The sequence below is a fragment of the Crotalus tigris genome, unplaced genomic scaffold (assembly GCF_016545835.1).
Source record: "Crotalus tigris isolate CLP2741 ecotype Arizona unplaced genomic scaffold, ASM1654583v1 scf7180000024367.1024689, whole genome shotgun sequence".
NCBI lineage: Eukaryota > Metazoa > Chordata > Lepidosauria > Squamata > Viperidae > Crotalus > Crotalus tigris.
In genome coordinates, this window is record NW_024100536.1 from 178163 (window position 1) to 204156 (window position 25994).

The window sequence follows — 25994 nt, forward strand, 5'->3', positions numbered from 1 at the left end:
AGTGATGGCATGGGGGGAAAAAATTGTCCTTGTGTCCAGTTGTTCTGGCATGCAATGCCCCATAACATGACCATATTTGAACATGACCATATTTTAACAATGTTTTTGTCAAAAACTGGCATTTACTTCTTGTTTTTTAGCAAAACTTGTCCATAATGCACAGTTGGTTCACTTAACAATCACCACAAAAAAGGTCATAAAAATCAGGTTGGTCACATGGGTGACCTGCTTTATAACTGTCATGACTTATGGCCATAATGGGCAGACTCCATTATGGTTGTAAGTTGAGGACTTATCCCCAAAATGGTACTTTTGACCCAGGTAATATGAGGAAGTTTGCTTGGAATAGGGCTATCTGTTTGTGGGAGCAGGACCAACCTCCCCAAAAACTGAAATGCATGTCATTTAATGCAATATACAATTAGCAGAATCTAAAATATGATGCGAAAGTCAAGTTACATAGTGATAAATGGGCTGAGTTTCTAAACTGAGTTTCAGGTTTTCCCACCCCATTTTGGAAGAAGCAGCTCTAGCCAGGAAGAATTTTACAAAATACCAGCAACTAAGTCTGGATCTACAACTCACCACCTTGTTGAGCTACAGTTCAGTGTCCCTCCCAAGGATCTGGTTTGTAACTTGAGCATGGACGGTTTTGTAGAAGGATGAGAAGAATAATGCATGATATGAGGAAAAGACTCTGATCTTAGTTCCTCACTGTTGTGTTTGTAGGAAAAATACGGAATCACCTTGGATCACACGTCCAAAATCTTCCAGAATCTGAATGGGGCCATTGGTAAGTGAGTGGTGGTCCTAATGAGGAGAATCAACAAAAATATGTCTAGCAGGGGAGGAAAGGCTTGAAGGAGCAGGATGGGAGCAGGCGGGAAATTTTGTGACCTGGAGATCTCAAAACAGAAGACTTGTCGCCTTGACAAACATCAGTGTAGTTTAAAACTAACTTGGAGCAGAATGAAGGAGACCAGGGATGTCTGGCAATTTAGTCAAAACAACTATTCTAATGGCTTGAAACTATCATCAACCTCGTGTATGTGCCTACAACATCGCAATGCACATACCAAAAGGTGGAGTTTAGTGTTGGTGCGGTTTGTGGCTTGTTTTATCATTTGCACCCAGATATACACCACAGACATCTCTGGTTAAGGCTATTATGATTTAATGGGCTTGAAGAACGTCTACTACAAATGACTAGTTTAATAACAGAATAATCAGAGAAGCCATTGAGATAGAAAAATGCCCACACAGCATGAATAAACTAGACGATACCTCCCACCTACCAGCCATTTGGAAACCTGCCCTTATTGATAAACGAGTCCCTAACACAAAGAATGACACCAGACCCACACTCACGAAAACCACACAGGATGTCACCACCACACATCCACGCAAAAAGCAAACCCAAACCCACACCAATGATGAAGCACGACCACAAACTAGAAGCCAGACCACAGCTGCATCATTAGCCATTTTAAACCACTCCAATCCATACATGAAGCAAACTGACACCCACCATGAAAATGAGGCATGACCACGAACGCGAAGCCAAACAACAGCAATGCAGCTCACCATCTTACATCCCCCTGCAACTCAGACTAACCTGAGCAAAACAAAGCCCCCACCCAAACAGAACACTCCCCCATCCAATCCGAGCACAGCCAACCCCCCATCCAATCAGAGCACAGCCAAGCTCCTAACCAATCAGAACACACCTCCACCCAATCAGAACACAACCAACTCTCACCCAATCAGTTCATACCCCCACTGGCAGTTAAAAGGAAGAAACAGCTACGATCACACATTGCTCCTAGAAGCACGAAGCCGAAAACACCAGCCTGAAGATGACGAATGGGACTTTGTCAAAACGTCTCCAAGACACTTCCAATTTGATGTGGGAGAAAACTCGAATAACCAAAGACCTACATATATATATATATATATATATATATATATATATATATATGTATGTATGTATGTATGTATGTATGTATGTATGTATGTATGTATATGTATATGTATATGTACAGTATATGTATATGTATATGTATGTATGTAAGCTGGCTTATATATGTATGTATGGTCCTGCCTCCTATTTTCCCCATACTGTGTTTCCCAGAAAATAGGGCCCAACCGGAAAATAAGCCCTAGCATGATTTTTTTTCAGGTTGCTCGTAATATAAGCCCCACCCCCAAATAAGCTCCAGTTAAGATTGTCAGCCAGATTGATGCATTTAGTACCGTATTTCCCCGAATATAAGCCTAACTGGAAAATATGCCCTAATGCATCTTTTGGAGCAAAACTTAATATAAGATCCAGTCTTATTTCCGGGGAAACACAGGTATCAACAATCCTGCAAGGTAGGTTGGACAGAAAGGGAGTGACTGGCCCAAAGTAAGGAGGACCACAACTCACACACAGTCTCCTGGTTTCTAGGCCAGCATCTTAACCACTATGCCAAACTGGCTCATTTTACACTTTTTCTTCCTGGTTTCACAGAGGAGGTTGTGCTGAAATTTGAGCAGACCCGCGTGCGAGCCCGAAATGTTGCATATGATACCCTTCCTGTGGTTATCCATGGCAACGGACCCACCAAGGTAACTTTTCCTCTCTTTACAATTTTAAATTTGCGCAATCTTTACCCAGAGTGTGAACTTCATTCCAAGATCCTGTGGAGCAGGTTGCACCATAGCTAAATGGCTGTGTGTACTTGCCTGTTTAGGAAGCTGGTATTGAGTTTCCACTGTTCAGGGAGTGGGTAGATAAACAAGGATTCTCTTTCCTCTTGATAGCCAGTGCTCTCCCAACCATCTCAAATTCACTTTCTTCCTTGTTCACTTATTAAGAGTCTCAAAAGCCGAATCCAATTTTGGAAGGTATTTCTTGACTTAACAACAGTTCATGTAGCGATGGTTCGAAATTGGGAACTCCCACACGTCCTAAATACAATTTTTGGATGAATCCATCTTCATCTCAAACCCATAGCTATAATTTTCCAATTTTTAAGAGCCAACACCATTGCTGTGGCTTTATGGGAAATTCCAGTTCTTTAATCCAGGGCTTTTCAACCTTTTCACCTATTGTACCACTTTTAGGATATAGCAGTATCCGAGTACCACCAGTCGTCTAGCAAGGTGTCAAAAACTTGATAACCAAAAAAAAAAAAAAAAGGAAAAAAGTGATAAAGTATAGGTAGTCCTCGATTTACAACAGTTCGCTTAGGGACTGTTCGAAGTTACAATGGCACTGAAAAAAGTGCCCCCCAAGCCACAGCCGAGCAAGTCACCTAACTGCCTGCCCAGCGGTGCTCTTCTTCCTGTCCGAGGTTTTCATTGCTGTGAGCATTTCTGTTGAGGATTGGCAGTGGGGGTGGGATGGGGGGTGTTTGGTTTTTATTCCCCCTCCGTCTGCTGGGTGGTTGCAGCAGGTTTTGGTCACTTCACATGACCCTGGGACACTGGGACCGTCATAAATATGAATCAGTTGCCAAGCATCTGAATGTAAATCACAAGACCTTAGAGATGCTGCAACATTCCAGCTGATCGGCTCTACTTCTGGGCTCAGCAGAAGCGCCAGGATCAGTGCCGAGGTCCAGCTGGAGCCTGGCACTGATCCTGGCGCTTCCACTGAGCCCTGACAGTGACAGTGACAGCCCTGACAGCCCCGAAGAAGTGCCGATCAGCTGGAAAGCGGCACTGATCCTGGTGCTTCCGCTGAGCCCTGACAGCCCTGCAGCTCCAGCCATCTCTCGCTCAGGCTTGTGCGGTGCTGCCATCAGTTCAGCTCATTCTCCTCCCCCGCTACCACTTTTCTAGGATGGTCACGTACCACCTGCCATGTGCCAATGTACCACAGATGGTACCCGTACCACTGATTGAAAAGCCCTGCTTTAATCCATGTGTGGAATATCTCAGAAATGTCCATACTTGTAGTAAATCTACAAAGAGGTCTGCCCTGGTGCTGAATTCTCTCTTCCCTGTTTTTCTGCTGCTGAGCAAAATAACAGGTAATCCTCAACATACAACAGTTCATTTAATGACCGTTTGGAGTTGCAACAGCATTGAAAAAGGTGACTTCTGACCATTTTTCACACTTAATGATATTTGCAGCATCCCCCCATGGTCACATGATCAAAATTCAGATGCTTGGCAACTGGTTCACATTTATGACCGTTGCAGTGTCCTGGGGTCATGTCATGATCCCATTTTGCGACCTTTTGACAAGCAACGTCAGTGGGGAAGCCAGATTCACTTTTAACAACCGTGTTACTAATTTAACAGCTGCAGTGATTCACTTAATCACTGTGGCAAGAAAGATAATAAAATGTGTCACTTAGCAACAAAAATTTTGAGGTCAATTGCGGTCGTAAGTCGAGGATTACCTGTATTGGTGCAACTCACCTTCATTCCATCTTTCACAGACTTTTTCCTTCTCTCCATGCAGTTACAGCTGAATTACTTGGGGAATTACATCCCCAATGCCTGGACATACGAGGGAGGCTGCGAAGTATGCGATGATAACCTCCTGGATCTGTCAGACGTGCCAGTGAGTCTCTGGGTATCCTACTAGAGGTGAAAGTAGGGGAGGAATATAACCCAGATGGACTTTAGTAAGTATCTAAGTCAGGGATGTCCAATCTTGGTAACTTTAAGACTTATGGACTTCAGCTCCCAGAATTCTTCAGCCAACCATGTTGGTTGGGAAATTCTGTGAGTTGAAGTCTACAAATCTTAAAGCTGCCAAGTTTAGACACCCCTGGTCTGAGCTGAGAGCTTGGAGACCTAAATCTCTTTTCCTGTCTTCCTTTGCTAGGAAGAGTCATATCCACGTGTTCTGCTGGGTGTCTTTATTGAAAAGCCAGTACCGTTCTTGCCTCAGTTTCTTCAGCGTCTTCTGACTTTGGATTACCCTTATTCTCACCTCAGCCTCTTCATTCACAACCACGTGAGTTGAGCCAATAAACAGCCCGCCTTGACTTTAGACTGCAACTCCCATCAGCCCATGGGCCTGCCAGCTGGGAATAATGAGAGTGGTCATCCCACACATCTAGAGGGCCACCATGTTATGGGGAACTTCTGGGATTACTTGTGACTTCCTTTGTTTCAATAATTTCCTTGATACTGGTTGCTTTTCGGCTTATGTGTCACAGAAATGAAATCCACAGCTGGACATGGTGTCTATTGCAGAGGTTGTAACTTTGGATTCCCTGGGGGGGGGGATGAATAGGGAACAGATGTTAGCTTCCCCCTCTTCCAGTTATACAGTTGAAATCTGCGGAGATCTCAAAAAAATGTTAAAAATGCACAATAACCAAGCTTAGCATACTCCAATTGAACTTATAATTAAGTACAGAAGCGTATTTCCAAAAAGGACAGAAAACAAAATATATTCTGAGCAAATTGAGACTGTCTGCAACAATAAAATACAAAACAATTCAAATCAGTGCTATGACAGTTCAAGTAATAAAATATTTCTAGCTTGTAGAAAGGTCCTGGCTGGCTGGAATGTAATGTGGTTACCCAGGAAGAGAACTGAGGGTGGACTTGTAGGTTTATTATTTCCACTGCCTTCCTGTCAATCTTATTGTTGTGACTCTATGCCAGCCTGTGCTCCCAACAGCGGAGTCTGAGGAATCTGAGGAGGAGGTGGAGGAGGCATTTGAAGGGCCATCGGGGCAGAGGGAGGCTCTGATGAATTACAGGATTCACGGTTTGATGCAGAGCCTGGGCCCTCCAGTCGTGTTCCTGATGAAGCTCAGCTATGTGAGGAGAATGAGTCAGATTCGGACGACTCACACCTGATGGACTTGCTAATTGATGCTCGCACACGTCGTCAATTAGCGAGAGTAAATCAACAGCAGTCAATACAGCAACTCCAGAGTAAAAGGAGAAGGCAGTGAGAGGCAATGCCTTGGGACTGCTGTATAAAAAAAGGAGGTGTGGGCGGTGATGGTTGCTGAAGGCAACCGTTTGCAAAGTGCTTCTTGGAATCCTGGTCTGTTCGTCTTGCTTGTGACTTCTCGTCTATTTGCATCGTGTTTCCTGTGGATTATTTCCTTCCTTTGGACTTGAGTTTTGCTGCTTGTGTTTTGGACTATTTGACAGGTTTGTCACCCATATTAAAAGGGGTTTGTTTTGTTTTAAAGTCTCCAGCCTATTGTATCAACAGGGGTTTGGTCCTTGTGCCTTTAACAAGGACGGCAATAGGCTGGGATAGAACACTTATGAGGTAGTCCTGATAAGAAGCACACTCATATATTCAAGATGGACAATATTTAATATTTATTTGCTACGTATATGTAGGGATGTGGGTCTATACATATGTTGTTCATAGTATGTTTAGGTGTGTGTCATGTATGTGTTTCACTTTGAGAGCGGGCAACTAAATTTCATTTTTGATGTGTGCCCTTGTGCCCACGGTATAAAAATGACAATAAAGATTATCTTATCTTATCTATCTATCTATCTATCTATCTATCTATCTATCTATCTATCTATCTATCTATCTATCTCAGGAGTACTCGCTCTGTTTTAGTGTATGGCTACATTAGTGGAAAGTACATCTCCCTCACATTTACAGTCTAAGAACAGCAATAGCACTTAGACTAATATACCACTTCCCAATGCTTTACAGCCCTCTCTAAGTGGTTTGCAGAGTCAGCATATTTGCCCCCAACAATCCGAATCCTCATTTTACTGTCCTCGGAAGGTTGGAAGGCCGAGTCAATCTTGAGCTGATGAGAATCGAACTGTTGGCAGCTGGCAGTCAGCAGACGTAGCCTGCAGTACTGCATTCTAACCACTATGCCATCAAGGCTCTTCTAAACGAGTGAGGGACCCTTGCCCTGTCTCTTGTCTGACCATTGTGTAGTCTAGTTTCTCAACTTCGGCAACCTGAAGATATGTGGACTTCATCTCCCAGAATTCTGGGAGTTGAAGTCCACACATCTTCAAGTTGCTGAGCTTGCGAATCATTATTCTTTCCGCCTCCTAAGGTCATTCATAGATGCCATTCCATCTCCATAGATGCCATTCCACCTCCTTACTCAAACCTTGAAATTCCTCTCCATCTTGGCTGCTCAAGGACACTTAATAAACCTGTCTGACATTTTGCCAGGAGGTGTACCATGAGCCCCACATCCAAGCTGAATGGGATCAACTTCGCAAGGCCTTTCACCCCATCAAACTAATCGGGCCGGAAGAGGATCTGAGCGAGGGTGAAGCCCGAGATATGGCTATGTAAGTAAATACAGGGTAAGAAATGACAGATTCAGCTATCTCAATTGGTAGAAAAGCACAGGAGGTTTGTGTTTGTGTTTGTGTGTGTGTGTGAAATGAGGTGCCTGCCAGAGCAAAAGCAGAGATGCAAAGGAACGCTTTAAGCATCATGTCCCCCTCCCCCCTGCAAGATCAGGCAGAAATTTTTATTTATTTATTTATTTTAGACCAACAAAACAAAACAAAGCACAACAAACATTACACACATACAAACGTAATATATCCTTTTTTGTTAACAGCAATTTGTAACAGTACTCTTCTATTCTTTACATTTCCCCCCTCTTTCTTCTTTGAAATATTTGTCCTTATTGCCCTATTGTTTCTTATTTACATTTTTCTTCTTTCATATTCTACTACTTACTTAGGAATCCAACGTTACTCATTATAGTAACACTCATATTTTTTATAAGACTGGACCGGAATTCCATCTAAGCATGGTGATCATACAAATATTCTCATATTATTTAGTGCATATACTGTTTTTACTCTAATACTATTTCCAACATTAAAATTCACCCCTTTTCATCCAAGTATATTTATTTAATTTTATTTTTCTTTGACATATATAATAATTCCTCCTTTCTTGTTTTATGCTAATATTGTGTATAATGTTTCTAAATTTTACTTTCTCTAGTAATTTTCTATAATCCTATTTTATCTAAGTGTTGTCACTACTCTTAATTTCATTCACTATCACTCTTACTTGAATAGTCACCTGTTTATATTTCTCTACTATGCTATGATTACTTTTTCACTTCTATTTAGTCCAATTACTCGATTACACTTATTTCTATTTCATTAATACAATTCATTAATACAATTCATTTACTTCAATACTTTTAGTACATTTGGACCAGGCAGAAATTTAATTGGAAAAGCTTCTCTTGTTGCTACTAAACGCTAACTTTCAAGTATGTCGTTTTAACTATTGCCAGATTTCAGGCGAGACATAGTAATGAATTATTACTGCTGGTGTTTTGTCCCAAGTTCAGAAATACAACAGAAGTTCCCAGATTTAACACATGTTAGAATAGAATAACAGAGTTGGAAGGGACCTTGGAGGTCTTCTAGTGCAACCCCCTGCTCAGGCAGAAAACCCTATACCATTTCAGACAAATGGTTGTCCAGTCTCTTCTTAAAAACATCCAGTGTTGGAGCATTCACAACTTCTGGAGGCAAGTTGTTCCATTGATTAATTGTTCTAAATGTCAGGAAATTTCTTCTTGGTTCTAGGTTGCTTCTCTCCATTGGTTCTTGTCCTGCCCTCAGGTGCTTTGGAGAATAGCTTGACTCCCTTTTCTTTGTGGCAGCCCCTGAGATATTGGAATACTGCTATCATGTCCCCCCTCGTACTTCTCTTCATTAAACTAGACATATCCAGTTCCAGCAACCGTTCCTTATATGTTTTAGCCTCCAGTCCCCTGATCATCTTTATTGCTCTTCTCTGTACTCTTTCTAGAGTCTCAACATCTTTTTTAGATCGTGGCAACCAAAACTGGATGCAGTATTCCAAGTGTGGCCTTACCAAGGCATTGTAAAGTGGTATTAACACTTCATGTGATCTTGATTCTATCCCTCTGTTAATGCAGCTTAGCACTGTGTTGGCTTTTTTGGCAGCTGCAGCACACGGCTGGCTCATATTTAAGTGATTATCCACTATTCTATCCCTCCAAGATCCCTTTCACAGTTACTACTATTGAGTGAGGTACCACCTATGTTGATAAGTGGCTGTATTCTTGATACAATAAAAGCTACATAAATGGGGAACATATGCCTGAATCCAAGGATAAAAATCAAGTCCGAGATACTTGTCTACTCCGGGATTTAAATAGAATAGAATAGAATAGAATAGAATAGAATAGAATAGAATAGAATAGAATAGAATAGAATAGAATAGAATAGAATAGAATAGAATAGAATAGAGACTTGGAATAGAATAGAATAGAATAGAATAGAATAGAATAGAATAGAATAGAATAGAATAGAATAGAATAGAATAGAATAGAATAGAATAGAACTGGAAGGGACCTTGGAATTCTTCTAGTCCAACCCCCTGCTTAAGCAGGAGAACCTACACCGTCTCAGACAGGTGAACATCTAGCCTCTTCTTAAAAATCTCCAGTGACGGAGTGCCCACAATCAAGCTGTTCCACTGGTTGATTGTCCTCACTGTCAGGGAGTTTCTCCTTAATTCCAGGTTGCTTCTCTCTTTAATCAGTTTCCAACCATTGTTTCTCGTCCTTCCATCTGGTGCTCTGGTGAACAACCTGGCCCCCTGTTCCTTGTGGCAGCCCCTCACTGTAAGCCATTGTATTCCCATGCTTGAGAACTGCTCCATATTTACATACCAGTTCTTTCTAGCCTGAGAACTGTTGGTTCCTGCCTAGCTAAGTATAGCTCTTAATCTTCTCTCCATGTGCCTAGAGTCTTTTGAAAGGCAAAAGAGCTTTTTGGGATGGCAAGGGCAGAAGAGCAGTGCATTTTCAAGCGCTAAAGTAAGCCAAGTCGAAAACTGAAGATCCTTTCATGTATTCAGTCTCTTCCTCAATGCTTTGACTGATTGCATCTGCCTTTGCATCTGCCAGGAGGAACTTGGAAAAGGAACGAGAAGTTACTTCGCTTCCTGGGGAAAAACACAAATCTCCAGATATCACTAACCTACTTCGTCAATGAGCTGGGTCTGTTGAGGTTGTAGATAATAACCACAGCCAGTCCTCGACTTACAACAATTTGTTTGCTGACTGCTCAAAGTTAGAATGGCACTGAAAAAAAGTGACATGACCATTTTTCACACTTACAACCATTGCAGCATCCCCATGGTCATGTGATCAAAATTCAGATGCTTGGCAACTAGTTTATATTTGTGATAATTGCCTCATGTGATCACCTTTTGTAAACTTCTGACGAGCAAAGACGATGGGAAAGCCTGTGGTGGGAGTCAGCCGGTTCGCACCGGTTCAGGAGAACTGGTAGCTAAATGTCATTGAGTTCAAAGAATTGGCTGAACCCACATTGCTTCTGGAAGTCTGTTCTAGGCCTCAGAGGCCTGGAGGAGGCCTCCCAGGCCTAGAACAGCCCACAGGAAGTGCGTGGATGTCACTTCCGGAAGTCTGTTCTAGGCCTCAGAGGCCTAGAACGGCCCACAGGAAGTGTGTGGATGTCACTTCCGGAAGTCCATTCTAGGCCTCGGAGGCCCAGGCCTGCATCCACACAGAGAACTGGTTGTTCAGGTATTTGAATCCCACCACTGGAGAAAGCCAGCTTCACTTAACGACCGTGTCACTAATTTAACAACTTCAGGGATTCCCTTAACAAGTGTGGTAAGAAAGGTTGTAAAATAGGGCAAAACTCATTTAACAAATGTCTCTTTTAGCAAGAGACATTTTGGGCTCCATTGTGGTCCTAAGTCGAGGACTACCTGTTCAGGGTCTCCTGTATTTGGTTGGCAGAGAGAAATGGGCAGCAAAGCATCAAAGTTTTAATCCAGTGTTTCTTAACCTTGGTCACTTTAAGATGGGTGAACTTCAGCTCCCAGAATTCCCTAGCTAGCCTGGCTGTCTGGGGAATTCTGGGAGTTGAAGTCCACCCATGTTAAAGCTGCCAAATTTGAGAAACCCAGTTCTAATCCATCCTCTTTTTTTTCTTTTTTGCATTCCAGGGATCTGTGCCGACAGGATTCCACCTGCGACTATTACTTCAGCCTCGATGCTGATGTGGTGGTGACAAATCCCGAAATCCTGCAGATACTTGTGCAGGAGAACAAGTAAGCAGTAGTTCCACACCCACCCAAGTGCTGGGCCCAGCTGCGGGCCATACTGACTTCTCCTTTTACCCGCTGGCTTTTACTCTCCTGACTTCTGTATTACTCGTCTGCACCATCCAGGAACGTGATTGCTCCCATGATGTCTCGGTATGCCAAGCTTTGGTCCAACTTTTGGGGTGCCCTTAGCCCCGATGAATATTACGCCCGCTCAGAGGACTATGTGGAATTGGTGCAAGGCAAGAGAATGTAAGTGGGAACTTTAAGCATATGGATGGTTGGGTGGAAGGTGGCTTTTGCAGAGTGGAAGACTTCTACAAGTCAACCAGATGTGTCAAGTCTTCCCATGTAGACCAGACAGGAAAGATGATAAGACAACTGAATTCTGCTTTATTGTAAGGCTAATTATTAGAAACTCGCAAGTCTAAAAGTACAAATCTCCCACTGTCTCACTTTATTGTAAGACTAGTTAGCAAAAGCATCTTTGGCACAGTCCTTAGGCATTCTCTTTGCTTCATCTCCCAAAGTCTTTTCCACATACAAGATGCTAAGCCAGTGGTGGCGAACCTATGGCATGCATGCCAGAGGCGGCACTCAGAGCCCTCTCTGTGGGCACGCATGCCATGCCCCGGAGATGGCAACCATCCCTCTTCAACCAGCCACCAACTAACTCGCCGAGATCCCACATAGCCCATGCGCTCGCTGGCCTCTGTGTGCAGGGGCCGATGGTGTCAGGCAGCAGCCTCCCCGGCCCCTGCCTCACCATGCCCTGTGACAATAGCATCCCAACCCTGCCTTGCCTTGCCTCACCCCGCAGGACGAGCCTCCTGCCCACCGGCCCACCTGCCAGAGATCCCCTGGATCTCCCCCAACCCTGCTCAGCCTCCACAGGCATCCCTTCCCATGAGCAACATCGAAGTGATCACGCCCACCTTGGCCACACCCACCCAGTCTGCCATGACCACCACAGCCACGCCCATCCAGTGCCCACGCCCACCTGGCACCCAGTGATAAATAAGTGGGTTTTGGGTTGCAGTTTGGGCACTCGGTCTCTAAAAGGTTCGCCATCACTGTGCTAAGCTAAAGCAGAATTCTGGAGTTTGAGAAGAATGATTTTATGGCTAAAGAACACATGTGATTTTGCACTTAGAGTGTTGGATGCGGTCTGGATAGACACAGTTCAAATCATATTGGTGGCTATGTGTATGAAACAAGCTAGACTAGGTTAAACTGGGTTTGAATCATTAGTACGCTTCACATTTAGGGCTTTCAGCCATCGAGGGCAGCAACATGGGCTCCTAGCTTTTTAAAGATGAACAAAAAACCTCTGGGACAGAGATGGGCAATTAATTTTCCTAAGGGGCCACATGAAAAACAGTTGTGCAAAGCTCAACCAGTAGAGCTGTGAAGATGTGTAGGCACACATGGATGCATATAAGTAAATTGGGGAAAAAAAATAGCAGTCACATTCAAAACAAAAGCAGTGCAGTTTTAGTGCATGCATGGCGTACATTTATTTACATTTGATGATATGAGCTGTGATGGCGCAGTAGTTAGAATGCAATATTGCAGGCTGATTGTGCCTACTGCTAGCAGTTCGAACCTGACCAGCTCAAGGTTGAGTCAGCCTTCCGTCCTTCCGAGGTCCCTAAAATGAGGACATTGTTGGGGACAATATACTGACTCTGTAAACCGCTTAGAGAGGGCTGTAAGGCACTGTGAAGCAGCATATAAGTGCTGTTGCTCTCTAATTTTCGATTGACCTCTTACAGGCAGGACAGGGACAGCCAAACGGCCTGAGGGCCGTAAAATGCCCAGGTCTGCTCTGACATCAAAAGGGCTGTGGTTGAAAAAGTCAAAATTTTTTGTAGGGCATTTTGAGAATTTAAGAGGGAAGTAGGCTTGAAGTAATAGTCCCAGGTGGAATCCTGTCGGCACAGATCCCTGGGATCAAAAAAAAAAAAAAAAAGATTAGATTACATGATATGATATGATATGATATGATATGATTAGAATAGAATAGAATAGAATAGAATAGAATAGAATAGAATAGAATAGAACAGTGTTTCTGAAATCTGTCAGCTTTAAGACAGGTGGACTTCAACTCCCAGAATTCTGAGAGTTTGAAGTTCATCCATCTTAAAGTGACCAAAGTTAAGAATCACTGGATTAAAACTTCGCTGCTTTACTGCCCATTTCTTTCTTTCCATTTGGAGATGGGAGTATAGCAGTGATGATGAACCTTTTAGAGACCGAGTGCCCAAGTGTGCCCATTTATGCATCGTTGAGTGCCGGGTGGGCATGGCCCACTGGGTAGGCATGGCTGCAGAGGTAACGGCAGACTGGGTGGAACTAAAAAGTTCAATCAATCAATTCCAACTTTACAAGATCTTTTTTTTTCCCACAAGAAGTTGAAATTGACTGATTGAAACTTTTTTTTTTTTTGCACACGGCAGCGGAGACCTAAAGCGAAAAGGTTTTATAAAACCCAGCTGAAGGCCTAGGACTGGGGCGATGGCACGCGTGCCCACAGAGAGGGCTCTGTGTGCTGCCTCTGGCACCCGTGCCCTAGGTTCGCCAGCACTGGAGTATAGAATCTTTACAAAGAAGTTTGTAACCTTTCTCTGACCCTAAACAGTTTGGGAATACTGCCAAACGTATTTAAGCCAGGCCCAGCTGATAGGAAACATGCTATTTTGTCAGGTTGAGCCCCATCAATTGTAAAATGCAGGGAAACAAATCCTGCCGGAATTCATCTTTGCCGTTGGGGGTTTGGCATTGCTATGTTCCCAGGTCTGGAAAGGAAAGATTCCACTTTGGGTGTGGCAAAATGTGGGTGTCATGCCCTCTGTGGGCAAACCCTCCATAAATTTGATTTCAAAAGTAGCAAAGTAGAAAATGCATTGCCAGTCGAAGTAGCATCTCTCAGTTTCAGTTCTTGGGAAGCAACAGAAGGAGATAACTTCTGTTCTTAATCTCTCTCTCTCCCCGCGGTCTTCCAAGACGCTTTGCTCCATCTGTAATTTCGGACTGAATATACTCCTTGGCATAGTCCAAAAAAGGAAAAGCTCTTTTTTTTCCCTTTAATCTTCCGATCTGCATACCTGCTGCCTTGTTTATGGTACCGCTGATTCTCCTGTTGCTTTTCCCTATCTCAGTGGCGTGTGGAACGTCCCCTATATCTCTCAGGCCTACCTGTTGAAAGGGGAGATCTTAAGGCAGGATTTGCCCCAACGCAATATTTTCACCTTGGAGGACACGGATCCAGATATGGCCTTTTGTAAAAGTGTGCGGGAGAAGGTGAGAGTTTTTTGCTTTCTTGGAGGCCGCTCAACCAAAAAGAACGAAGTTCTTTAAAAAGTTTGTTTTTCGTATTTTATGTTGATAATATAAGTCTATTACAGAAGTCTTCAGCTGAAAACCAATGTTTCAGCAACTATTCAAATTTGGGAGGGTGCTAAATGAGTGGTCCAGGTAGTCCTCAACTTAAACAACCATTTGTTTAGCAACCATTTGGAGTTTATAACGGCACTGAAAAAAGTGACTTAACGTTTTTCACTCTTACGACCACTGCAGGATCCCCAGGGCCACGTGATATAAAAATTCAGATGCATGTATATATGACGGTTGCAGTGTCCCCAGCTCACGTTAATCCTCTTTTGTGACCTTCCGACATGCAAAATCAACGGGGAAGCCAGATTCCCTTAACAACCGTGTGACTAACTTAACAACTGCAGAGATTCACTTAACAGCTGTGGCAAGAAAAATCATAAAATGGAGCAAAACTCACTGAATCTATGTCTTGCTTAGCAAGAGAAATTTTGGGCTTATATTGTGGTCATAAGTCAAGGACTACCTGAAGTTTCGATTGGTGCTCAGGAAGCAGAGGCTGGACAACCTATTCACCCTTAACAATGTTTGCAGTGTCCCATGGTCATGTGATCAACATTCATGACCTGCCCTGCTGATTTCCCACAAAGTCAATGGGGAAGACGGCAGAGAAGGTCACAAGTCACTCTGGTAAATTGCTTGCAATCCTGCCTCTTTTTCTTCCAAGGAGCCTGGCTACAGAATACTCCCTCGCACGCACCTGCAACACCACCCTCACCTGGCTCTGCCACACTTGCACTGCGCTGCAGCAGTCACTGACCTGTTGATTGGCCTGTTTGTGAGCCTGTCTGGAACATGCGACTTCCTGCTGGCTTCCCCACTGACTTGTTGGGAGCCAGCAGAAAATTGCAAGGAGGTCCTTGCTTTAACAATCCATGATCCTTGCTTAACAAATGCAACAGCGATTGATGGGATTGCCGTCACTAAGCCATGTGGTCGTGTGACACCTCATTTTACGACTGCATTGCTTAGCAGTGGAACCTCTGCTCCCAATTGCTATTGTTAAACAAGGACTACCTGTAGTTTGGGCAGTTTTATAAGCCATTTACCTGTACCTTCCGCAGGTACTGTTTTGACCTTATTTTTAAGGAGTAGAAATTTCCTCCAGACCAAAATATACTCTAAAGTGATGTTTGTTAACCTTGATAACTTTAGGATGTCTGGACTTTAACTCGCAGAATCCGTCAGCCAGCCTTGAAGTCCGCACTTCGCAAAGTTATCAAAGCTGAGAAACACTGCTCTAGAATCTTTTTCTAAAACTCTGCAGAACAAGCACAGGACATATGTGAAAGATGTCTGTGTATATTTATATTTATGTTTACCTTTACATTTATGTTTAGTCTCTCTATATATATCTATATCTATATATCTATATCTATGTAGATATATAGAGAGATGTGGTTAATAATATGGGTAAAAATTCGACTCCTGGTTATATTCATATTGTAAAATAAATAAATAGCGATCACCAGGAGAATTAATGAGAAAAACATTTAATAAAACCTAGCTTTCGTCAGAAGCTTCCGACATCGTCAGGGTTAAAAACAGTCATTGGGAAGAAACTTATATATGATCACTAGACGCCTGCATCCGCTTCTGGACCACGTCAGAAGGTCGCAGCTGATCAGATTGCACCATGAGTATACCCTTAGTGTATACCCACTCAGCCGCAGAGTTAGCGATGCAGGAGTGAACAATAGTGTATGGAATAGAAACAGGAAAAGGCTGGGCGCTGATGCTAAGGGTATACTCAGGGTGCAATCTGATCAGCTGGGACTGGTGACGTGGTCCAGAAGCAGATGCAGGCGTCTAGTGATCATATATAAGTTTCTTCCCAATGACTGTTTTTAACCCTGACGATGTCGGAAGCTTCTGACGAAAGCTAGGTTTTATTAAATGTTTTTCTCATTAATTCTCCTGGTGATCGCTATTTATTTATTTTACAATATATAGAGATATATAGATATAGATCAGTGGTTCTCAACCTGTGGGTCGGGACCCCATCTGGGGTCGAACGACCATTTCATGGGGGTCGCCAAACAACGCAGTCCGCCATTTTTCCCCCCCTTTTCCTTAGCTGTGCTACTCCCTTTTATTCTATTGGCTTTTGAAAGCCAATAGAATAGACTCTCTTGAATAGAGTCTAATTCTATTGGCTTTCAAAAGCCAATAGGAATTGTCCAGGCTGTCTCTGCCCTGCTGAGCCCGCCAAAAGTCCCATTCTGCAAACGGTGCTGCACCAGTTGAGTAGTCCTCGACTTACGACCGGTTGAGTAGTCCTCGACTTACGACCAGTTGGGGGGGTCACGGCATTAAAAAGGTTGAGAACCACTGATATAGATTATCTATATATCTACATCATCTATATCTATATTTATATTTATTTCAAACATCTTTGGTATCTCCTGGCATGTAGGCTCTTGGGACCACAAGACCATACAAATTTGGCCTAAATCTGGTCCTTCCTATCCTTTTCAGGGCATCTTTCTCCATATTAGTAATCGAGATGATTTTGGACGTCTCCTTTCCACCAGTAGATACAACATCTCCCGCCTACATCCTGAGCTCTGGCAGATTTCTGAGAATCCCCTGGTGAGTGGTCCCAGTAATTCCAAGCTGCCACGGGATGAGACCCTTTTCTCCCAATCTCACACCTACACCTCTGCGCCTAGATCTGGGAGGACATCTCTGGAAGGGGGAGAAGTTGTATGCTGATGGAACTACCCTTGCAATTTCCAGAGCATTATGGGAAATCCAGATGAATTCCCCAGATGGCTGTCCCTTGAGCTTCTCACAATGTCCAAGGCCCTCTGAGAATTCTGGGAATTGTAGTTTCAGAGTACCTGAAAGGGCCCTGTTTGGGGAAGGCAGAGATATGATGGCAAGTTTTGCAGAGATTAAATTTTTACTCCAGGACTGGATTGCCTGGCACACATTAGGCTAGGAGATGCATTTCCTGGGTATTCTGATCATTCTAAACGACTCTGTTCTTATTTTGTTCCTTCCTTGGACAGGACTGGCAGGAGAAATATATCCACGAAAACTACTCCCGCGTTCTTGAGGGAGAATTTTTTGAGCAGGTGACTGCCTCTCTTTTCCCTGGTCTTCTTGAGTTGCTGATTTTGCTCTCTCAAACTTCCTTCGCTCACCGTTTCTTCTTCCCGTTGGCAGCCTTGCCCTGATGTTTACTGGTTTCCTGTGTTCACCGATCAGATGTGCGACGAGCTCGTGGAAGAGGTGGAACACTTTGGCCAGTGGTCTGGAGGAAAACATGAGGTGGGTCTGTCCTAGCCTTTTCCTCCACCAAGATGACCACCACCATTCAGGTTGCTTCATTTGGAAGAAGGCTGAGGAGAGTTGGGAAGAGGGGTCAAAGAAGGCTTGCAGAATGATGAGGGACCTCAAAGACCTTAGAACAAAAAAAAAAAGCTGATCTGAAGGTTTAAACAAGGTGTAACTGAGGTGTAGGGCAGTTCACAAAAACATCAAAAGAAATTAAGATGGCGACTATTCCTCTTTTATGTGCGTTGGATGTAAAATAAGAGTTGTGCTTCACACACACACACAGTCGTGGCCACCATCATTTTTGGCCCTTTTCATCTGATGGACAAGGTGTATTAAATAGAGCATGATATGGGGAAGAAGGAACACTAGATTTGGGGTGCTTCCAAGCCCACCTCTTGTGGGAAGTAAAGTCTTCATCCTGGTTCATCCAAGCCGGGAATAAATAAACAACATGGCGACTGCTTTGGGAAGAAGGTTACAGTTTATTGAAGAGACAGACTGAAAGATGGTTCTGGCAGGAAGGAGGAGAGAAATCAAGGGCTGAGCACATGTGGAGTAGGTTTTTATACCCTCTGAAAGCCTTTTGCTTGGAATAGTTTCCTGTTCCTGTGGCATGAACTTTGAACTGAGTGTGCTTTTCTAGGCCTTGGTATCTGTGGTTTAATCCTATTATCATATCCTGCTTCCCTGGGGCTGGGCTAATGACTCTTAGAGTTTGGGTGCGGTATGCAGATTTTAGGTCACTTTGTCTTCTTGAGTTTTCTGGCTCCAACTTTCTGATGGTTTTACATTTGCATTTTTATAGGGCTGGCTCCTACTTGGGACAGAGAGATTTGGGGGCAGGGTTGGTTTCTGCTTTTAAAAATCCTTTTGCGGAAACATATTTTTCTGCCCTTTTAATATTTCCTTCTCTGGGGCTCTGATTTCCCTCATTCTTATCCACCCCCCAATATGGAGATTGGAAGATGAGTCAGAAGAGACGAAAAGACAGGCTCCATAATTTATGGAATTTCTTGCTTACAAGCTAGGGGGCCAGGACTTACCCTGGATGACTTTAATGTACGAGGCACACAAATGAAAAAGAAGCCATCGGCCTCCCAGTTTGAAGGTGGATCATTTGTAGAAAACTGGCTTGGCCCAGTTCCTGAACCATCTTCTTAAAGGGTCTTCCATTTCCTGGATGTTACATCCCTATCAATCCTTTGAGGTAGTCCCAACCAGGAAACCAAACCAAAATCATGAATATTACTGTCAATCATCCCGTTGGCTTATGTAGCAAAAGAAACCCCTAGGACATTTATTTTACCAAGAGTATAACTTTATTGATAATTCCACATTGGCACAAAAGAAGTGAAGCCAGTTCTGAAGTTTCTGTGCACGAAGTAGCCTAGTTAACATCTTCTTTTCTCTCCTGGGCCACCCACTGTTCATTGTCCACCAATTAATTGCAGTCAGCTTGTTTTGGGAAACCATCTTTCAATCTTGAGCATCTGGATGTTGCCGGGCGACTATCGGTTCCTGCGTTCCACAATTCCCTCCCTTGCATTCCAAATCTATCCACCCACTCCCTATTTCAGTCCGAGGAGGGGGTGCGTAGTGAGTCAAGCATGACAATTACTTTTTTTTTTTTGTAAAAATTTTTATTTTCAACTTTACAATACATAACAATCTTACAAATACTTCAGATAAAAAATGAAACAAATTGATACACACCACATTCGGTCTTGCCCGCCCATTTCCCCCCAAACCGCATCCCACCTCAAACCAACTTACTTCCTTCCCTCTTTTTCTTCACTCACCCCCTCTCCTCCTTCACCTCCACCTTCCTACTTTACTTCTCACCTTCTTCTCCTCCCTCTTGATGCGGTCCAGGGGAAATGCCCGAGCAGTTCCTCTCTCAAAATTAAAACAGTAATATTATATACAATAAGACTATTTCTACTTTATCTGAACTACTTAAACTTCAACCCATCCACCCCCTACCCCCTTCCCCCCACCCCGACTTCCCACAGCAAAATACAGGATTATGCAAACATATTAAACATAATCTATTTAAGTTTACTAATTATACAATGAACAAAATCATAAAAACCCTTAACTCTCTTCAAACTTTAACATCATAAGTTTATAAACAAAATCATTACTCACAGAATAAGTGAAACTTTGTAGTTCCATATTTCTTCTGAACATATTCGATCCATCTTCTCCATACGTTAAAATATCTCTCTTATTTTAAATACGTCTGTTAATCCCCCATTAACTATAATTTGTGCCGATTGTTGTTGATAAATGGCCTTGAAAGCAGACAAGAATTTATCTCCCAAATTCATTTCCTCTACAACTTTCAATAAAAAATTCCAATCTAATTGATCAAAAGCTTCCTCCGCGTCTATAAATATTAAAGCAGCAGGAATTTGGTTGTTCTTATCCAAATACTCTATTATAGCATGACAATTACTTTTATTGTAAGGAGAAAGTAACCAAATCTTCCAAGTTCGAAAGGGCTTTCCCCCTCCCCTGCCTTTGCGTTCCCGAAAAGTAGAGAGGGTCAGTACCGATATACTGTCTCCACGCCCATCCCTGCTCTGGATTCAAGATTTCCCTTATCCGACTAGGCTATGGCTCTTCTTTCTGTCTCTCAAGGTTATTTTCTGCATCTCCCCTCTAGGACACTCGGCTGGTTGGTGGCTACGAGAACGTCCCTACCGTTGACATTCACATGAACCAAATTGGCTTTGAGAAGGAGTGGCTGCAGTTCTTGAGGGACTACATTGCCCCGGTCACAGAAAAGTTCTATCCAGGCTACCACACCAAGGTAACGCCTGCACGTCTGAAGGTTACTGAAGGCAGAGTGAAGGTACAGAAAGCAGAGGATTCTGCTTTCTACTGCAGCGGCCCCCAACTTTTGGGGTACCAGGGACCGGTTCTGTGGAGAGATATTTTTCCCCGGGGCGGAGGGGGCGTGGTTTCATGTATTGCCTGCATCCCATGGATTGGGCTTTGCTTGTTCACGCGGACCGGTTTCTGGCATGCTGTGGACTGATCCCGGTCCACGGACCTGGGATTATAATAATAATAATGATAAAGTTGGAAGGGACCTTGGAGGTCATCTAGTCCAACCCCCTGCTCAGGCAGGCAACCCTATACCAGTGGTTCTCAACCTTTCTAATGCCGCAACCCCATAATACAGTTCCCCATGTTGTGGTGACCCCCAACCACTTATACATCACCGGGTGCCAGGGGCGTGGCCAAAGAAAAGGGGGAAAAAATGGCGGACAGCCTTATTTGGCGACCCCCGTGAAATGGTCGTTCGACCCCAAATGGGGTCCCGACCCACAGGTTGAGAACCACTTCCCTATACCATTTCGGACAAATGGCTGTCCAGTTTCTCCTTAAAAACTTCCAGTGTTGGCACATTCACCACTTCTGGAGGCAGGTTGTTCCACTGGTTAATTGTTCTAACTGTCAGGAAGTTTCTCCTTAGTTCTAGGTTCCTTGTCTCCTTGATTAGTTTCCATCCGTTGCTTCTTGTCCTGCCCTCAGGTGCTTTGGAAAATAGTTTGATTCCCTCTTCTTTGTGGCAGCCCCTGAGATATTGGAACACTGCTATCATGTCCCCCCTTGTCCTTCTCTTCGTTAAACTAGACATACCCAATTCCAGCAACCGTTCCTTATGTGCTTTAGCCTCCAGTCCCCTAATCATCTTGGTTGCTCTTCTCTGTACTCTTGGGGTTGGGGGCCTCTGTTCTACAGGATGTCTTTTGCAATTTCTACAAAGTAATTGGGGCCCCAACTGTTGCTTTTCCCCCACTTCTTGTCATGTGGCGGTGTCACTTAGTGACTCAGTTCCAGTGGTCCCAGTTGTTGTCATCATGTTAAGAGGATTACTGGGGTTGTTAAGTGAAGATCTCATGGGACTGCAACTTCTGACTTCCTGCTGGCTTTCCCATTGACTTGGCTTAGGACAGTGGTTCTCAACCTTTTTAATGCTGCGACCCCCCCCCCAACCCGTCGTAAGTCGAGGACTACTCAACCGGTCGTAAGTCGAGGACTACTCAACTGGTGCAGCACCGTTTGCAGAATGGAACTTTCAGTGGGCTCAGCAGGGCAGAGACAGCCTGGACAATTCCTATTGGCTTTTGAAAGCCAATAGAATTAGACTCTATTCAAGAGAGTCTATTCTATTGGCTTTCAAAAGCCAATGAATAAAAGGGAGTAGCACAGCTAAGGAAAAGGGGGGGAAAAATGGCGGACTGCGTTGTTTGGCGACCACCATGAAATGGTCGTTCGACCCCAGATGGGGTCCCAACCCACAGGTTGAGAACCACTGGCTTAGGAGAAGCTGTCAGGGAAACATCAAAAATTGCAGTCACGTGACCACTACAAAGCTGGAACTCTGAGGACTCATTGTAAGTTCCTCTCATTCAAGATTATTGCATATTTGACTGATGGCTGAACAAGTAGTCGTAACTTGAAGACTATGTGTACAGTCATCCCAGTCAGATTCAAATCTAGCAGCTAGATTTGCGTACATAAAGTTTAGTTAGTTTTTACTTTGTTTTGAGCTTTATTTGAGGGGGGAGTAGCATTGGGTGAGCACAAGACTTCTGATTTATTTATGGCTAAATGTAATGGCCAATATCTTCTCCCCCGAATGGGCTAAATCGGTGCCAGTTGGGTTGTATAAACTCAACTGATTTTATAAAGATCAGGTTTAAAATTCTTCTCCTAAACTTTTCTGTGTCCTTTTCACAATTGGCCACATCTGTTTCCTTTGGTTATTATTTTCATTTCCCAGAATACACTAGATCAGTGGTTCTCAACCTGTGGGTCGGGACCCCATTTGGGGTCAAACGACTATTTCGCGGGGGTCGCCAAACAACGCAGTCCGCTATTTTTTCCCCCCTTTTCCTTAGCTGTGCTACTCCCTTGTATTCTATTGGCTTTTGAAAGCCAATAGAATAGACTCTCTTGAATAGAGTCTAATTCTATTGCCTTTCAAAAGCCAATAGGAATTGTCCAGGCTGTCTCTGCCCTGCTGAGCCCGCCCAAATTCCCATTCTGCAAACGGTGCTGCACCAGTTGAGTAGTCCTCGACTTACGACCGGCTGAGTAATCCTCGACTTATGACCGGTTGGGGGTCGCGGCATTAAAAAGGTTGAGAACCACTGCACTAGATCAAAACTATTCCAGGTTTGGGTATCGGGGATCTTATGGGAAACCTCCGTTTTTGAATGAACACGTTTTATTAAAGAGCCTAAACTTTGGTGGGCTGCATCATTTCATCAGATAATACAAATGCCTTTTAATAAAATTTGTTTATGGGGGGGGGAAGTGCTACAGACTCTTAATTCAGCCCCAACTGTAAGCCAAAACCCCTGTTAATACAGTCCATCAATGTTGGAAAGATTCTTTAAGAATTAAAGTTACAGTATGTGTATGCATGACATAAATGAATATATCTTTTGTTGGGTGAAGCACCCGGTCGACCTAATATAAATCAGTCTGTTCTGCGTTTCGCTCCAATCTAGAAGCATGTTTTGCAGGCAGACGTCACATACTGTGAACACTATAAATTCAAAAAAAAAAAATTGTGGCTGACAAAGAGTTAGTGGGAGACTAGTATAGCTATTTCAAGCTCTTTAGCTCTCATCAGCTGATGAGAGCTAAAGAGCTTGAAATAGCTATACTAGTCTCCCACTAACTCTTTGTCAGCCACAAAATTTTTTTGAATAAATGAATATGTTCAGTTCCCAGAAAGAACATAGCAACCTTGAAGTTTTCATATGAAGAGTATGACGATTATTACTGGCTTCTTACGAAATGTTTTTTTTCACTTCCTGGTCCAGCTTACAACTTTCTCCCCAAAAGCTACCTGCTTAACTTTTTCAATATCAACCTTGGCGCTGTCATCTACTGACTTTTCGCTCCCCACCCAGCAGTTTTTGGAGTTCTGCCAGTGGCAAGAACCATAACCTGGGCGTGTTGCACCCGGAGTGAATATGATTGCCCCATTTCAGGCAGGTTTTACCCAGGTATGCCATTCTCTACCGTGCCTTCACCCAGAAGGTGCTAACCCTGATCTCCTCTTCTCAGGCTCGCGCAATCATGAACTTCATGGTCCGATACCGTCCGGATGAGCAGCCTTATCTTCGCCCCCATCACGATTCTTCAACTTTCACCATCAATGTTGCTCTCAACCACAAAGGGATAGATTACAAGGTGAGTGCCCTGGGAGAACAGGTGTCCTGCGTGAAGCGCTGGGTCTCCCCCTGTGCATGGCTTGGTTTTGGATGCTTTGGGGCTGTGAAGAGAATGAGGATGGGATTTAGGGTCTCAACAATTCTCGGGGTGAAATGATTTGAACTTTGCTGCGTTGCACAAATTTAAGTTTTATGTTTCGGGATCCAATCTGGGTTGGTCACCGGGACCCTAAGTTTTATCTTCTGCTGGAGCCCATCTCCAGGGAACTTCTCACTAGCAGAGCATCTGCTTTGGGCTGTTCTGTGTGTAGCGTTTATATGGTGCCTGTTGTATGTGGCTTTTTAGATGTTGATTGGGGTGTTGATGGCTGGCTATTAAGTCGTTGGCTGATGTTTGCTCGCCTCCTAAGTACTTGAAAAGCTGATGGTTAAATCAGCACTCCTGTTGACTGATGAGGTTTCCCAGGCTTCAATCACTTCCCTGGCTGTTTTTGTGCCTGCTCGTCCAACAATCTTAATAGCTGCAAAATCAAATGTTCGTTACAGGGCTCTTTTGCATTACTTTTTTTTGCATTTTAGTATTCAATGACTACGGGCCCATAGTTTAAGGCAGTGGTTCTCAATCTTTCTAATGCCACGACCCCATAATACAGTTCCCCATGTTGTGGTGACCCCCAACCACTTATATATCACCAGGTGCCAGGGGCGTGGCCAAAGAAAAGGGGGAAAAATGGCAGACAGCCTTGTTTGGCGACCCCCGTGAAATGGTTGTTCGACCCCAAATGGGGTCCCGACCCACAGGTTGAGAACCACTGGTTTAAGGATTGATATCATAGTTAGGCCATGTGTAACTGACTGACTGGATGCCAAACTGTGATTTTAATATAGCTTTTATCTGTTATTTATTATTTTACTCTAGAATTTTAACTGGATATTCATGGAGGGTTTTTATTTGTTCTGGTCTCTGGCCTTTGACGGTAATAAACTTAAACCTGAAACAGGGTGGATTGAAGATTGGATCCTGCAACATTATCCTGGGACATGTATATTCGCCTTCATTCATAAGTTTATGTTTGCCTGATGGATGCATAATGGGCCATGTGGTCAGTGTTAACTTTTAACAACTACAGAGATAAACCTTCTCTAGGATGGTCTTGGTGCCATTGTATCCATATATTTTGCTGCTGTTTGTCCTCTTCTGCTTCCTTCCATTTTTCCCAGCATGAAAAGGGAAAAATGGAAAGGGCCCATCTTTGCATAATACCTATAAACTAATGATCATTTGAACCTGGTCTCTTGTCTGTCTAAAAATGGTTCTCTTTGCCCCTAGGGAGGCGGTTGCCGATTTATCCGCTATGATTGCAAAGTGGAATCGCCCCGCAAGGGATGGAGCCTTATCCACCCGGGACGTCTCACCCACTATCACGAAGGTCTGCCCACCATTTGGGGCACTCGCTACATCATGGTTTCCTTTGTGGACCCCTAACGCTGGCAACCCCTGGCTCCCCCCTCCAGCCCATGGATCATAGAGGGCACCATGGCGAGAGAGGCGCAAAAAACAGGGGACTCTCTCTCTCTCTCTCTCCAGCTTCGTTGCCACTAAGTGCCTTCAAAAACAGAGAGACAACTGGTTTCCAAGTGCTGCTTGGCCCTTTATCTTTGGTTACCACTAGCATCAGGAGCCACTGTTGCCTTCCTTCCATCATCTCCCATTGCCCCAAGATTGGAGAATCTGTTCCACTCTTGGGCCAGTTGTTACTTGATCCGGGGTCTGCTCCAAGGCCTGTCCCCAATTCTGATGGCTCAGCCTTCAAAGAATTCTTACTGTGCTAAAGAAGATCAGCCTGGTTGGGCTAGGATGGATTGGAGCTTGTTGTTCAGTTAAGATGCATCTGATTCTTCGCAACCTCATGGACTATAGCAGGCCAGGCCCACCTCTATTCCACTGTCTCCTGGGAGTTTGTCCAAATTCATGTTCGCTGCGTTGATGACCCTATCTAACCGTCTCGTTCTCTGCAGTCCCCTTCTCCCTTTGCTTTCCCAAATATCAGGGTCTTTTCCATGGA

General features: G+C 43.8%; 1 protein-coding gene across 1 annotated transcript in view; it reads left to right on the forward strand.

Annotated features, from left to right (window-relative positions):
• The window catches only part of PLOD3 (procollagen-lysine,2-oxoglutarate 5-dioxygenase 3), a 52290-nt gene extending 26296 nt beyond the window's left edge, over window positions 1-25994 (forward strand). Inside the window, exons 6-19 of the mRNA XM_039327782.1 lie at window positions 730-793; window positions 2513-2610; window positions 4457-4558; window positions 4826-4957; window positions 7130-7251; window positions 10949-11053; window positions 11174-11299; window positions 14209-14350; window positions 16919-17032; window positions 17455-17520; window positions 17612-17716; window positions 20394-20540; window positions 23822-23947; window positions 25259-25994. Coding sequence (XP_039183716.1) covers window positions 730-793; window positions 2513-2610; window positions 4457-4558; window positions 4826-4957; window positions 7130-7251; window positions 10949-11053; window positions 11174-11299; window positions 14209-14350; window positions 16919-17032; window positions 17455-17520; window positions 17612-17716; window positions 20394-20540; window positions 23822-23947; window positions 25259-25414 — 1605 coding nt within the window. The 3' untranslated portion in view covers window positions 25415-25994. The remainder of the gene's footprint in view (window positions 1-729; window positions 794-2512; window positions 2611-4456; window positions 4559-4825; window positions 4958-7129; window positions 7252-10948; window positions 11054-11173; window positions 11300-14208; window positions 14351-16918; window positions 17033-17454; window positions 17521-17611; window positions 17717-20393; window positions 20541-23821; window positions 23948-25258) is intronic.